The sequence below is a fragment of the Trachypithecus francoisi genome, unplaced genomic scaffold (genome assembly GCF_009764315.1).
Source record: "Trachypithecus francoisi isolate TF-2019V2 unplaced genomic scaffold, Tfra_2.0 Lachesis_group20, whole genome shotgun sequence".
NCBI lineage: Eukaryota > Metazoa > Chordata > Mammalia > Primates > Cercopithecidae > Trachypithecus > Trachypithecus francoisi.
This window is the reverse complement of record NW_022681466.1, coordinates 42,951,231-42,966,423: the sequence shown is the minus strand read 5'-3', so window position 1 is coordinate 42,966,423 and position 15,193 is coordinate 42,951,231. Positions and strand designations below refer to the sequence as shown.

The 15,193-nt window shown below is 54.1% G+C and overlaps 1 protein-coding gene across 1 annotated transcript in view; it reads right to left on the bottom strand.

Annotated features, from left to right (window-relative positions):
* SCN4A (sodium voltage-gated channel alpha subunit 4) overlaps positions 1–15,193 on the bottom strand; it is a 51,414-nt gene that overhangs the window by 14,050 nt on the left and 22,171 nt on the right. Inside the window, exons 8-14 of the mRNA XM_033183989.1 lie at positions 14,021–14,084; positions 13,642–13,783; positions 12,005–12,214; positions 11,208–11,361; positions 8,735–8,973; positions 6,814–6,987; positions 4,590–4,946 (exon numbers count right to left, since the gene is read on the bottom strand). Coding sequence (XP_033039880.1) covers positions 4,590–4,946; positions 6,814–6,987; positions 8,735–8,973; positions 11,208–11,361; positions 12,005–12,214; positions 13,642–13,783; positions 14,021–14,084 — 1,340 coding nt within the window. The remainder of the gene's footprint in view (positions 1–4,589; positions 4,947–6,813; positions 6,988–8,734; positions 8,974–11,207; positions 11,362–12,004; positions 12,215–13,641; positions 13,784–14,020; positions 14,085–15,193) is intronic.

Here is a 15,193-nt window from a genome sequence, read left to right as displayed (position 1 = left end):
CTCTGTTAAGTGGGACTATAGACCCCGCGCTCCTGGTGTGCAGAAACCTGGCCCCTGCTACTCTGGAAGGGACATGTGACCTACTATTTACCCTCTTTTCTCCTCTTGGGGTTTCCGACTCCATCTATTCTGGTTCTTGTCCCACATCTCTAAGGAAAGAGACTTAAGAGACTACTGCTTTTCCCCCCCAGCACCTCCACCCACTTTATTTTCCAGTGGATGGATATTTCCTGAGCCCCTGTCACTGCATGAATGGCCTCAGGGAGCTCACAGCCCAGCAGAGACAGAGAGCGGATCAGACACATGCAATACTGTGGGTTTGGGTGGCAGCAGAGACTGGAGTGCACAGCGTTTGGAACCATATTGCAGGGCTCTGAACCCCGGTTTATTAGGTGTGTGCTCTGAGGCAAATTGCTTCACTGTGCTGTGCCTCAGTTTCCTCATCTGTAAAAGGGAGATTATGCCAGTGTTCCTCCCATTGTTGTGAGGATTAAAAGATCAATACAAGCCTGGGCGCAGAGACTCAGGCCTATAATCCCAGCACTTTGGGAGGCTGGGGTGGGCAGATCACGAGGTCAGAGGATCGAGACCATCCTGGCTAATATGGTGAAACCCCGTCTCTACTAAAAATACAAACAATTAGCTGGGTGTGGTGGTGGGCGCCTGTAGTCCTAGCTACTTGGGAGGCTGAGTGAGGTAGGAGAATCGCTTGAATCCAGGAGGCGGAGGTTGCAGTGAGCGGAGATCATGCCATTGCACTCCAGCCTGGGCGACAGAGCGAGACTCCGTCTCAAAACAAAACAAAACAAAACAAAAAACAAACAAGAAAACCCATCAATACAGGCAGAGCACACAGTAGGCACTCAACACATGTTGGCTGTTATTATGTTTGAAATAACAGAAAGCTATACAAGGTGCTCCAGCCTGGCCAACATGGTGAAACCGTGTACTAAAAATACAAAAATTAGCTGGGCGTGGTGGCACACACCTATAATCCCAGCTACTTGGGAGGCTGAGGCAGGAGAATCACTTGAACCCGGGAGGCGGAGGTTGCAGTGAGCCCAGATTGCACCACTGCACTCCAGCCTGGGTGACAGAGCAAGACCCTGCCTCGAAAAAAAAAAAAAAAAAAAGAGAGAGAAACAAGCAAGCAAGCTATACAAGGTGTAGGGAAGAGTGTGGTGAACTCTGAGGCCAGCTCAGCATTTTATAGATGAGTAAACTGAGTCCCAGAGAGGTGGCATGGCTTGCCCTAGGACACAGAGCATAGCCAGGACTAGAACCAGGCTTCTAGTCATTGTATAACTTTAGAAGGCATCATTTACTTAGACTACAAGGTGAATGGCAGCCATGAAGGTCTTTAATATGGTCACCCTTCCTTCTACCAGTCTGCCTGACCCTGGGCAGTGGGAGGAAGGGGAATCCTGTCTGGGGTGAGGGTCCTGGCTCCTGTCAGCCAGAAGCATAGCCAGGTTCTTCCTTGGGAGGCCTGGGGGAGTGAGAGGGCGCGGGGAGTTGGGGAGCCTGCACTTGCGGATCCGCTACCCTTGGCCGACTCCTCAGCGGGTCTCACTCCAGGCTCTCACCAGCCTCCTCCAAGGTCTTCTCGTCATTGTCTTCACTACATTCCGTTGATTATATTCTGTTAATCACATTAATATACTCTCTTTAAAAAATATCTGAAAATCCTCTTTGAGAGAATGTACTGGGGGAATTTCCACGGCTCCCTTCCTCGCTGCCATGTCCCCTAGAGGCTTTTCTGCATTTGCCCCCTACCAAAACGCATTAGTCTTTCTTCTCCCTCTCTCGGGGGGAGGGATCCAGTTGCCAGAAACACATCTGAGATGGGAATTAGCTGCTCTCTGGATCAGCAGGGTTTGCACACGGCTCCTGCCCAAGACAGAAATAGCCGCCTCAGGCAGGGGGGAAGGGAGGAGGGGAGGGGGCCGACATCAATTTCCCTGGGGGTTCTGTGCTTTGGGTTACTGGTGACCTAGTCACTTCCTCTTCTTCTTCACAGTTACCCACAGGAAGTGACCAAGTGCCATGGGCACAGGGGATGCGGGTCCTCACACTCTCTGGCAGGGTGCCCTGGTGGCCTCTGACAGACACCTGCTTCTCTGAAGCCTGGGGAGGTGGTGGGAGGGGACAGTGCCCAAGGAGCTGACAGTGCCACCTCCCTGGGCCGCTCCACTCCCTCTGAGCAAACTGGGAGAGCCACAAAGCTGGGTTGGGAAAGGATGTCAGTGGTGTGTGTGTGTGTGTGTGTGTGTGTGCATGTCTGTGTGATGGGGGTGACAGGCACACAGAGGCAGGGTCTGCACTGGTTCCAGACTCTGCAGCCAGACTGTGGGCTCCGGTCCCACACATGAAACAGATTCACCTCCCTGAGCCTGTTTCTTCATCTATAAAACAGATGAACCAGCGCAGCCCTCACAGGTGGGTGTGAGGATGAGGTGAAATGAATACACGTGAAGCACCCAGAATGCTAGGTAAATGCTAAATAAATATCAGCTGTCACCATGCTTCTGCTGGTGCTGACGTTATCATTATGACGATACTGTTATTGTTGACGTTATTGTTACTGGAGTTATACGGACCCAGTTCCAGTACCAGCTCTGTTTCTCACTAGTTGTGAGGTTCTGGGCAGTGCCTCCTCCAGAGCGTGGAAATAACATTTCCTGTCTCATGGGGTGGCTGAGAGAATCAGGTACAATGCCGGTAAATCCCTTTGGCAGGGACTGACACACAGTAGGCCCCCACTGCCAATACAGGAGCATCACCCTGGTGGCAGGAACCTAAACCAGCACTGCCCTGCTGCATGCCTGTAACACCTGCACCCCCAACCACGTGGCCAGGCACTTTGGTAAGCACTTGTAAGCACATGCATCACATAGTCCTTGCAACCACCCAGTGAAAGAGTCATCCCCATTATCATCTCCATTTTCCAGATGGGAAAACTGAGGCCCAAAGGGTTAAATAATGGGCTCAAGGTTTCCCAGTCAGTGAGTGGCAAAGTGGGGGCTTAAAACGTTTTTGAGTTTCCGCACATAGAAACAGCAATCCCCTGAAGACTTGGTCACCCCCAAGTCCTTAGACTTACATCCACAAACTCCTGCTCAGGGTCTGCTGTCCCCATCCCCAATCTTGCCCCGAAGTTGGGCCCAGGCACCTTCCTTCTCTCTCCCCACTCCCTAAGACCCTCCTTTTAGGGACAGGAGGCCTGGGTTCTCTTCTGTAGCTGCAGCATGGTCTTCTGCAGCCAAGGTGACACCCCCTTCCCCCTCTGAGTGCTGCCCCCAGCCGGAGATCAGTGATATCTGAGAAGTGCTGTCCCTGCAGCTCAGGGATTCCATAGGTCTTTGGGGAACATGGGGACAGGCGTCTTCCCAGTCCCTGTTGCCCAGGGCAGCACCAGCCACTGCAGGGGGCAGCTGGGCATAGCATTGTAGGGCTCTGCCAGGAGTGACCTCCACTGCCACCCCAAGAATGGGAGGAGTCAGGGTCACCTGCAGGGTCCCTAGCCACAGAAATGCTGGCCAGCTGGACCATGGACCTACACCCTGGCTCTCACCTCCTGGCCCCTTCCTCTGCACCAGCCCCGCATGCCAAGTCCTGAGCCACAGCAAGCGGCAGAAGAGATGCAGCTTATGCATCTCTTCTTCACCTATTTCTTTTATGTTTTCTAGAGATGGGGTCTTGCTCTGCCCCCAGGCTGGAGTACAGTGGTGGGATCATAGCTCACTACAGTTTTGAAGTCCAGGGCTCAAACCATCTTCCTGCCTCAGCCTCCCAAATAGCTGGGTTTGGTGTGTGCCACCATGCCTAGCTAATTTTTTTCATTTTTCCATTTTTTGCAGAGATGAGGGTGTCTTGCTATGTTGCCCAGGCTGGTCTTGAACTCCTGGCCACAGCCTCCTAAAGTGCTGGGACTATGGGCATGAGCCACCACATCCAGCCTGATTCTCTTTTTTGGAGCCTGGACCATAGGACCTGGAGCAGAGGAGGTCAAGAGGGTGGGAGGAGGCCAGGAGGCCCAGCTTCCCCCACAACACTGTGCCTTTGTACACACTATGGCATCATCTTTGCAGTGACCCTATGAAGTCCCTGTTGTTTTTCTTCTATCTGACAGTTAGAGAACCCAGCCCAACTAGAAAGCAGCAATTAGCTCAAGGTCACACAGATGATGGCAAAGGAGCTGGGACTGGAATGTGGGTCTGTCTGACTCATTATCATGTTGCTTTACTCAAAACACTAAGTTCCAACAGTGCTACTCACAGCATAGTCCCAGAACCAGCATCAGCATCCACTGATCAGCATCACCTCAGAGCTTGTCAGAAATACAGATCCCTAGGCCTAGGCCCAGAGCTGCTGAATCAGACACTCTGGGGGTGGGGCCAGGGATCTATGTTTTAAGTAACTCCTAGGTGATTCTTACACAGGTTAAAATTTGAGAACTACTGGGTTAAACCACATAAAATTGCCATTTTGGAGAGGATGTGTTGGGGAGATAGAAAACAGTGAAACATCAGGCACGTCTTGTATGCTTCCCGGGGGAGGGCAGGGGCCACCCAGCCAGCCTTACTCACCACGAGGTTGCCAATGACCATGACCATGAGGAAGACGGTGAGGCACATGGCTTGGCCAGCCACCTCCATGCAGTCCCACATGGTCTCGATCCACTCCCCGCACAGGATGCGGAAGACGATGAGGAAGGAGTGGAAGAAATCATACATGTGCCAGCGCGGCAGGCTGCAGTCCAAGGCGATCTTGCACACGCACTCCTTGTAGCTCTTGCCAAACAGCTGCATGCCCACCACGGCGAAGATGAACACGATGATGGCCAGCACCAGCGTCAGGTTGCCCAGCGCCCCCACAGAGTTGCCAATGATCTTGATGAGCATGTTCAGCGTCGGCCATGACTTGGCCAGCTTGAAGACCCGCAGCTGCCGGGCAGAGGAGGGCAAGGGTGAATGAAGCCCAGGGACCACCACCCAAAGCAGCCCCAGCTTTAGGAGAAAGAACAGTGTCGAGTAGCTTGAACCTCCAGCCCCCTGCACGATCTGAGTCCTCAGTTTGCCCTTCTGTTAAATGGGAACACTCATTTTACCACCTCAGGCCCTTCATGCGTTAAAAAGAAAACAAGTTCGGGCAGGGCTCGGTGGCTCATGCCTGTAATTCCAGCACTTTGGGAAGCCGAGGCGGGCGGATCACTTGAGCTCAGGAGTTGGAAACCAGCTTGGCCAACACGGTGAAATCCTGTCTCTACTAAAAATACAAAAAATTAGCGGGGTGTGGTGGCGGGTGCCTGTAATCCCAGTTACTCAGGAGGCTGAGGCAGGAGAATCGCTTCAACCTGGGAGGCAGAGGTTGCAGTGAGCGGAGATTGTGCCGCTGCACTCCAGCCTGGGCTACAGAGCGAGACTCCATTTCAAAAAAAAAAAAAAGATGAAAAGAAAAGAAAAAAACAAGTCCTTATCTGTTAAAGATACAGACTATGGCTGGGAGCAGTGGCTCACACCTGTAATCCCAGCAGTTTGGGAGGCCGAAGAAGGTGCATCACTTGAGCCTAGGAGTTGGAGATCAGCCTGGGCAACATGGCGAAACCCTGTCCTACAAAAAATGCAAAAAATTAGCTAGGCGTGGTGGTCTGAGCCACCATGTGGTGGTCCCAGTTATGCAGGAGGCTGAGGTGGGAGAATCACCTGAGCCTGGGGAGGTCGACGCTGCAGTGAGCAGTGATTGTGCCACTGCACTCAAGCCTGGGTGACAGAGAGACCCTGTCTAAAAAAAAAACGCAGACTAAAGTATTTACAAGTGAAACTATATGTTGGGATTTGCTTTCACAATAAAAATTAGGGAACAGATGCAACAGGAATTATAGAATGTTGACAGTTGTTGAAGCTGGGTACATAGGTACATGGAGGTTCATTATACTTTCTCTACACTTTTGTGCATGCATGAAAAGGTCACCCGATAAAGTTTTTTTTTTTTTTTTTTTTTGAGACAGAGTCTCAATCTGTCACCCAGGCTGGAGTGCAATGGCGTGATCTCGGTTCACTGCAACCTCTGCCTCCCGAGTTCAAGCAATTCTCCTGCCTCAGCCTCCTAAGTGGCTGGAATTACAGGCGCTCGCCACCACGCCCAGCTAATTTTTGTGTTTTTAGTAGAGACAGAGTTTCACCATGTTGGCCAGGCTGGTCTTGAACTCCTGACCTCAGGTGATCCACCTGCCTTGGCTTCCCAAAGTGTTGGGATTAGGCGTGAGCCACCACATCCAGCCGATACCGTTTTAAAAAGAATAATAGTGCTTCTTATGGAGTGGTGGAAAGACAAATTCAGAGGTTCCAATCCTACACCTAATGAACTTCCAGAACCTCCGCTTTCAGGTCTGTAGTATGGGACTGGAGTTCCTGCTCCACTGCTGCTCAAGGTCACTAAGGAATCAAACACAGTGTTGGGGAACATCTTGCCCATTTGCCGTCCCGGAAAAATTGCAAAGGGAATTGGGAAGGGTGGGGCAGGGCTGGAGGAGGAGGCTGCTTTTCCCTTTGTCAGGCTCTTCTGGGGCTGGTAATGTGACAGAGGTCACTTTGGTCCCCCCAGCAACCCTACGAAAGAAAACAGGGCTCTCCTTTTCCCTGTTTTACAGGTAAGAAAGGTTCTGATAGGTAACAGGTGTGCACAAGGCAGAGGGGGCCTGTTTTCAGCCCTCTGGCTTCCTGGGGTTTCTCCTCCCATCCCTGTGCCCACCCTCCTTATTCTCCTCAGCCCAGCCCCATCCCAGCCCCTGGCCCCAGGGCTTTTGAGTACCAGACGGAAGGAGCGGAGCACAGACAGTCCCTGTACGTTGGCCAGTCCTAGCTCTACCAGGCTGAGGGTGACGATGATGCTGTCGAAGATATTCCAACCCTGCTGGAAATACTCGTAGGGGTCCATTGCGATCAGTTTCAGAACCATCTCTGCTGTGAAGATGCCTGTGAAGACCTAGGGAGTGGGGTGAGGCCCTGTCACAGAGCCTCGGGGAGCCCAGGGCCCTGGGAGTCTCCCACCCAACTCCCACCTTCTGGCAGAGGCTGCGGGGGCTGAGGGGAAGGGGTCCAGAGCCCTAAGAGGAGCAGGAGTGGCACGCATGGCCCATGTGTGTATAAGTGAGTGATGGAGGCAAAGGTCAAGCCATAGGGCTGAGGTGGGTACAACTCTGAAACCCGTTGCCATCCATTTCTGGCCTTGTGACAGTGGACAAGGCACTTCACTACTGGGAGTCCCAACCCTGTCATAACATTCAACATTTGCAGGGCGCTCTGTGGTTCACTTTGTGACCTCATTGGCATCCTGATCTCTACAACATTAGGAGGGATTCTCACACACATTCCATGCATGAGCAGTTAAGGCTCAGCTAGCTGGGCAGCTAGCTGGCATCACAGCACCCACATGGGAATGAGCCACATCTCAAGCCTCAGGTGCTCAGTTCAGCATCCTGCCTCTATGCCTACAGCCTGTCCACAGGGACCAGTCCCAGGATCCTGAAAATCTTGGCAGACTCAAAGGTCTAGGGCAGGGACCAAAAGGAGCAAAATCAATGAGAAGACAACCAGAGCTGCCCCTGCCAACCGTGGACATGGGGTCTGAGGATTGCACAGTCCCTGAAAGCTCCCTGGGCACGGCTTCCCTCCTGCCAGGCACCAGCTGCCCTGGGTCCACAGCCTGCCCGGGCACATGCTGAGCCCCTCCCAGAGGCTGTTCCTGGCCACAGCAGGTGCCAAGACAGCAGCATAGTGTGGGCAGGGGCTGGGCAGGCGGGCAGACCCGGTCCATCACGCACATCCCAGCAGCTGTGCCATGAGTCCAGAGCATGCCCTTGCCCCTCCAGCCTGGCCTGGCCACGGCTGCCTCGGCACCTCTATGGGACAGACGTGCCTGCCTTGAAGGCTGGGGAGCCCAGGGTTTGATGCTTGTGCCACCCACCCAGCCCCGTTTCTGTCCCAGACCCCAAATCTTACTCTCCCTGGCTTCCCCTAACCTTCAGGGTTGGGGAGTATCTCGCCCATTTGCCGTCCTGGAAAAATTGCAAAGAGAATTGGGAAGGATGGGGCAGGGCTAGAGGAGGAGGCGGCTTTTCCCTTTGTCAGGCTCCTCTGGGGCTGGCAATGAGGTGATAATGCTCCTAATGGGCCTGGATAAGTGGGTGGATCAGCGGTGTCAACAATAGTGGAGCAGGAAAGGGCTGGAGAGAGGAGAAGCCTGGCCACGCTGGAGAAATAGGTGAGGGCTGGGGGAGTAGGCCCTGGAGCCCACTGGTCCTGGGTAGCCAGGGCTATAGGTCCTATTGCCAGATCCCTTGCCTCCTTTCAGGCCCATGACAACTTCTGGAAGTGGACAGACTTGTCAGCTAGCCCCTTCAACCCTATCTCCACACTCCCATTTCCTTACCCCTGCTTCCAGGGCATGGTCTGGATCCCAGATCCCCAAGAATCCAGACCTTAAGAAGCCCAGCGCTTCGCCCCCATCTCCCTGCCCCCAAATGTCCTGAACCCCCAGTTCTGTGTGCCATAGATCACCCCAAGTACCCCCCCACATCAACTAATGCCCCCCATATGCTGGGAAAATCATCCCAGCTGTTCGCATGTGTCCCCCACCATGCCCCATATTTCCACACAGCCAGACAGCTCCACTGGGCTCCACCCCCTCCCATCCTGCCTATGAATGGTCCCTTTCCCCCGCCCCTCCCTACCAGGTTGCCCACGGTGAGCACGTGGTCGAAGTGCTCCGTCATGGGGTAGTGTTCCATGGCCATGAAGAGGGTGTTGAGCACGATGCAGATGGTGATGCCCAGGTCCACGAACGGGTCCATGACGATCAGGTGGATGATGTTCTTGAACTTCATCCACGGGACGCAGCAGTCCCATATGAGCACTTTGTGGGCGCATTTGTACCACCATGGTGGGCACTTCTGGTGGGCCTCTTCCAGTTCTGGGAGAGGGGTGGTAGCAGGTACCTAGTGAGGATTCTCCCCTTGCGTGCCCCGGTTCCACCTACCAAGCCCCGCCCCTTAGCGCTCCACATCTCAACCCTCTAGCGCAAGGCCTACTCCAAGTTCCACCGCCTCTTGCGTCACCCCTACTGTCACCTCCCTGTAACCTCCGCCCCACATGGCTTCACCCCAAAGCCCCGCCCTCTGAGCGCGGCCGGCTCCAAGCTCCTCAGTGAGCACCCTCCAGACCCCGCCCTCTAACTCCAAGCTCCTCAGTGAGCACCCTCCAGACCCCGCCCTCTAACCCCCGCCTACAGCCCCACCCCTGGAACCCCCGCGTCCTCAGAGCCCCGCCCCCTACTTCAAGCTCCACCATCACTCACTGCATCACCCTCCGGACACACGTCTCTAAACTCCGCCCACAGCCCCGCCCCTCAAAGCCCCGCCTCCTCAAAGCCCCACCCCCAGTTCCAAGTTCCTCCGCCTCACACAGCGCATCCTCTTGCCTGGCCCTTCTAAACCCCGCCCACATTCCCCACTCCTGAGGAAGCCCCACCTCCTCCCGAAGCCCCGCCCCATAGTGCAGTAACTCACAAGCCCACCTGCTCAGCAAACCCTTCCCCAAGCCCCACCTTTCAATGCCCTGCCTCAAGCCCGGCCCTCTTGGCTCACCCCACAAAGCCCCACCCCTCAGGGAGAGGGACAGGACGCCCACCCGCTGCCAGAGGCCCAGGGCTGTGAGCCTGGCCTGTGAGATGCCCTAATCTGTCTGGGTCTGAGTTCCCAGGGACAGGTGGGAGGCCACTGCAGGGGCTTGGGTTCCAGCCCCACGAGCTGCTGGCTGGTGCCACTCTGCGCGGACAGATCCCTTGGGGATGCACTGTCGGTAATACCGGCCCCTCCAAAGTGTCCCCAGCTGGTCCATCCTTTCCCACTAGAGTGGCCTTCAAGAAATATCCCCTGTTCTTGCCACCCCAAAGCCATGAGTGCTTTGTAAGGACCGTGGGACGAAGCTGCTCCTCCTCCTCCTGGCCTTGGCTGGAAATCTGGGGCACGGTGGGGACACATGCGGAGTGTCCTTGGCCCAGGCATGATCTCACTCATCACGGCAGGTAAATATAATCAGTGCCTCCAGGTAAATACAATAAGTGCCTCCCATTTCAAAGACAGAAGAAAAGGGACTGGAGTGGGTGGCAGCCCCATGGAGACCCTGGATTCATGCCAGGGAGGGTGGCTGAACCTCCCCCCCACACCTAGCAATTAGCACACTGAGTCTCACTCAAAGCCTCCCCAGTCTGCACCTCCACCCCTACCCTGTGCTTCTGCAGGTGCCCAAACAGGGTCTAAGGCCCAAAACTTCTCACAGTGGTCCCGGGAACGGCAGGGTGGAGAGGCCTCCTCCCCCAGCATTCCCTGGGCACCCTCTGGCAGGGCATATGGGCACCTGGATACCTGTCATACAAGGTCAGGTGACATGGTGACCTCTAGAGATCTGCAAAGCCTTGCAGGCCCCCAACTCCCTGGCACAAGGCAAGCCGACCTGAGGAGGGAACCAGATCTCTCTGCGTCAGAATTCCTTTATTCTATTGTCCCTCTTTCCTGTGCTTCCTCCTTCCCTCCTGCCTCCTGACTTCCCTCCCTCTCATCCATCCATCCATCCGCCCACCCATCCGTCCGTCCGTCCATCCATCCATCCATCCATCCGTCCATCCATCTATCCATCCATCTGTCATGTTGTGTCTATTCACCCTCTCTCATCACAACATCCTTATTCTTCCGAGATTCGGCATGTGACACAGGGACTGGGGAGTCTGTCACTCTTCTTGGGCAGAATTTGACTTTCAGCCTTTAACTTTTACCCAGAAAACACTTGAGGAGCAGGATGTCCAATTTCCGGAACATTGGGCCTTCTGGTCAGTATTATTAGCCTGTGCTTCCCATTGGGCAGCCCCCAAGGCCCTCCCGGAAGTCCCCAGTTCCCACAGCAGCCTGGCCTTGCAGCTAGAACTGGGCCAGGTTAAGACAGGACTATATTTATCACAGCCGTTTCTTCTACGCCAATATTAAGTTACTGTCCTGAAGCTGGTCCAGGCAGGCCCCACCCTGACCTCAGGGGCCTGAATAGGTAGAGGGGGCACAGGGCACTCATTTTCCATGGCATCCCTGTCCTCCTGAATCCAGTCTAGCCAGGCTCCACCCTACCTAAGTGGGCAGGGGGGCACAAGGCACTCACCTTCCATGGCATCAGAGATGCCGCTGTCTCCGCTGCCGCTCTGCCTTGGGGCTCCCTTCTCCCCTGGTGATGTGTCCAGGCTGCCATTGCAGTCTTTGCCATGGGCTGGGTCCCCATCTGCCTCCCCACCTTCCAGAGCTTGGGCAGCCTTGGCCTGTAGACCAGCAAGAGTGACGGGCAGGAAGCCCAGCTCTGAGCCAGAGGGATGGACTAATTGACCCTCAGAGCTTCTTCCAGAGTCCTTCAGGGTGGCAGCCCCTCTTCCTGGCCTATGTCAAACTTAGTGCAGATGGGGGAGGGATCAGCCTCCGTGGTGATGGGGGTGACAGGGTAGGAACCAAAATGACTGAGGACCCTCTGCCCTGAAGACCCTTGACTCTGATCCTCCTACTAACCCTCCACTTGTTGACAGACTGAGAAAATGGTCAGCCACTCCCTGGGGCTTCATCAGGACCTACCCCTCCCTCAGTATGGACTCTTCCACTACCCAGAAAGCATCACAAAACCGGAAATATTTGAGCTGGAAGAATATTTCAAGTTTAGCTACTCCAGATTGCTTGTTTTAGACAGGGAAACTGAGGCACAGAGCAGAGAAATGCTTTTTCTACTGCTTGGATCCCCCCACCTCCCTGCCATGAGCAAAACTCCCAGCCCAGGGCCTTCTGCTTCTTCTGCCTCAAAACCCCTACCCCCGTGCCCTCCCTCATCCTCAGCCTCCCCAGGGAGAAGCCAGTGGCAGCTCCGGCTGAGGGAAGGTAGAGCCCTGGGTCCTCTATCTCCTTTCCCTGAATCCAGACCTTCTCCAGCTCCTCCTGGTGCTTTTTGAACTTCTCGAGCATCTGCTGAAACTCCTCCTCTTTCTCCTTATCCTCGGCCAGGGTGGCCTCGTTCTGCTCGGCATACGCCATGGCCACCACGGCCAGGATCAGATTGATGAGGTAGAAAGAGCCCAGGAAGATGATGACCACGAAGAAGATCATGTAGGTCTTGCCAGCTGCTCGAAGGGTCTGGGAGCAGAGGGAGAGGGAGTGGAGGGGTCCTATGACGTCCACCTCCTTTGACCCACTGCCCCTTTCCACACATCCATTGCCCAGATGGGTAAGCAGAGCCCCTCCCTCACAGAGCCTGGGGAATTGATGGCTGTCATTGGCATGCTGAGCCATGTTCTGGGGAACTTCAAAATATCTACTTGGGACTCAAGTGTTTTTGGTCTTCTGGCTTGGAGGAGGACAAAAGCCAGGCATCCTGAAATCAGAGAGCCAGGACAGAAAATTGGTGAACATGGGTTTGGGGTCAGCTTGAATTCTAGCTTTGCCACAGTGCCTGGCACCTAGTAAGAACTCAACAAATAATAGCTATTATTATTATTATTTAATCAATTTATTTTTTTTTTTTTAGACATAGTCTCGCTCTGTTGCCCAGGCTGGAGTGCAGTGGTGCGATCTCGGCTCACTGCAACCTCCACCTCCCAGGTTGAAGTGATTCTCCTTCCTCAATCTCCTGCGTAGCTGGAATTACAGGTGTTCACCACCAAACCCGGCTAATTTTGCATTTTTTGTAGAGACAAAAAATGGTTTTGCCATGATGGCCAGGCTGGTCTCAAACTTCTGACTTCAAGTGATCTGCCTGCCTCAGCCTCCCAGTGTGCTAGGGTCACAGGCATGAGCCACTGCACCCGGCCAGTAGCTGTTATTATTTTTGTTATTGTTATCAACACCATCAATGTTAGAAACATCGTCAGGCATCAGAAGGCACTGTCCTTCCAGATTCAGCCTACCTTCCCTGCAAACAGCAGAAGCCAAATAAAATATGGGCAGCACTGAATTTCTTTCTTTCTTTTTTTTGAGATGGAGTCTCACTCTGTCACCCAGGCTGGAGTGCAGTGGCGTGGTCTCGGCTCACTGCCACCTCCACCTCCTGGGTTCAAGCAATTCTCTCTCCTCAGCCTCCTGAGGAGCTGGGACTATAGGTGCGTGCCACCATACTCAGCTAATTTTTGTATTTTTAGTAGAGATGGGGTTTCACTATGTTGGCCAGGCTGGTCTCGAACTCCTGACCTCGTGATCCACCTCCGCCTCCTCAAATGCTGGGATTCAGGCGTGAGCCCCCGCGCCCGGCAGGCAGCACTGTATTTCTAAGCTGCCCTACTGGTTCTTGTGAGGCCTAAGGGTTCCTGGGCTTGTGCCTGCACTAGGCCCAGACCTCATCTCTGAAATCAAAGGTGTGGAAAGAATTAAAGCCATGGCTTGGCTCGGGGCAGGTATCCAGTTTCAGAGAGCGCAAGCTCCTATAAGGGCACTGTGGGAGTCCATAAGGAGATGGCCCAGTTGAGGGGTTGGCCATCCTGCGGTAGGCCCCATCAGGCCCTGAAGAGGCTGCAGGGATGGAGGGGGAGTGGCTGTAGGGTTGGGGGGCAGGGTTGGGGCAGTTGTACCAGCTGGAAGAGGTTCTCCCAATAGTCCTGTGTCATGAGGCGGAAGAGAGCCAGGAAGGCCCAGCTGAAGGTGTCGTAGCTGGTGTAGCCATAGTTGGGGTTCCGCCCGGTCTTGATGCACTCATAACCCTCAGGGCAGTGCCTAGGGATAGGACAGGGGGCTAGGTTTAGGGTAGGAGGAGCACTCCAGCTGGGGACAGATGGGGGCCCCAAGGGAAAAAAATCCGTCAGTTCTGCCTGTGTCCCCCAAACAGAAAAGCATTCCATCCATACCCATAGGTTTCCCTGCACTCCCATCCACCCCAGGTCCTTGTCTCAATCAGCTCCCACCTTCCAAGACCCCTGGGGCACATTTTCTGCATCCCTTAGCATCACTCACCCAGCATCACTGCTGTTCCCACAGAGTAGGGCATCGCTGGAGCCCTCCAGGAAGTAGAAGTTCCCTTTGGGAGTCAGAGGCCACAGAGGAGGCAAGTCACCCACATGGACACGGTGTGAGCACCAGAGCCCATTGCACACCTGTGGACAGGTCTGCGTGTACCACATAAACCAAATGGATGTTCCCTGGCTGCCTCTTCCCCATCCTTTAAGGACAGCTCCAAGTTCCAAGGTCTCTGGGTAGGGACTTGGCAGGGAGCTCAGCTGCAAGCACTGTCAGCCCAGTGCCCAGTGTAGGCGAAAAGTGAGGACACAGCAGCAGCACAGACAGGGAACGTGTATGTGTGTGCATGGGGCTATTGTGTACCTGTGCAGGGCACCTGAGTGAAGGGTGTGTGGGGGCTGGAATCCAGGTACCAGGGTGAGAAGGTGTACCTTTTCCTAATTTGCAAGAAGGCACTATGTAGACTAACAGTGGCTGTGTGAGAATGTGTGTGTTTCTGGCATGTGTGCCTGTGAAGATGTGAATAGGATGTGGGTGTGTGGGTGGGTGAATGGTGACCCTGCCAGGGTGTGAGCATGTGGTGTGATGAAGGAGGACAGGGGGTGCACAGGTTAGGGAGTAGGAACTATAGACTTGCTTTGTCTAGTGAGAGCTTCAGGATTTTTCTTTTTCTTTTTTTTTTTTTTTGAGACCAAGTTTCACTCTTATTGCCCAGGCTGGAGTGCAATGGCGTGATCTTGGTTCACTGCAACCTCCATCTACCAGGTTTCAAGCTATTCTCCTGCCTCAGCCTCCCGAGTAGCTAGGATTACAGGCACTATGCCCAGCTAATTTTTGTATTTTTGGTAGAGACGGAGTTTCACCTTGTTGGTCAGACTGATCTGGAACTCCTGACCTCAGGTGATCTGCCTGCCTCGCCCTCCCAAAGTGCTGGGATTACAGGCATGAGCCACCATGCCTGGCACTTTAGGGTTTTTAAAACAGTTTGTCATTTGTTGTTGCACTAACCCTTTGAGGAAGATATTGTTATCTTGATTTTATAGGTGAGGATTCAGGGGGCTAGGGAGATCAAGTGACTAGTCAGAGGTGACACAGGCTGCGAAGTGCTGGATTTAAGCTCAGGTCCTCACCAGCCTATTTGTCTTGTAAGAAGTGGAGGCAGGGTGGGGT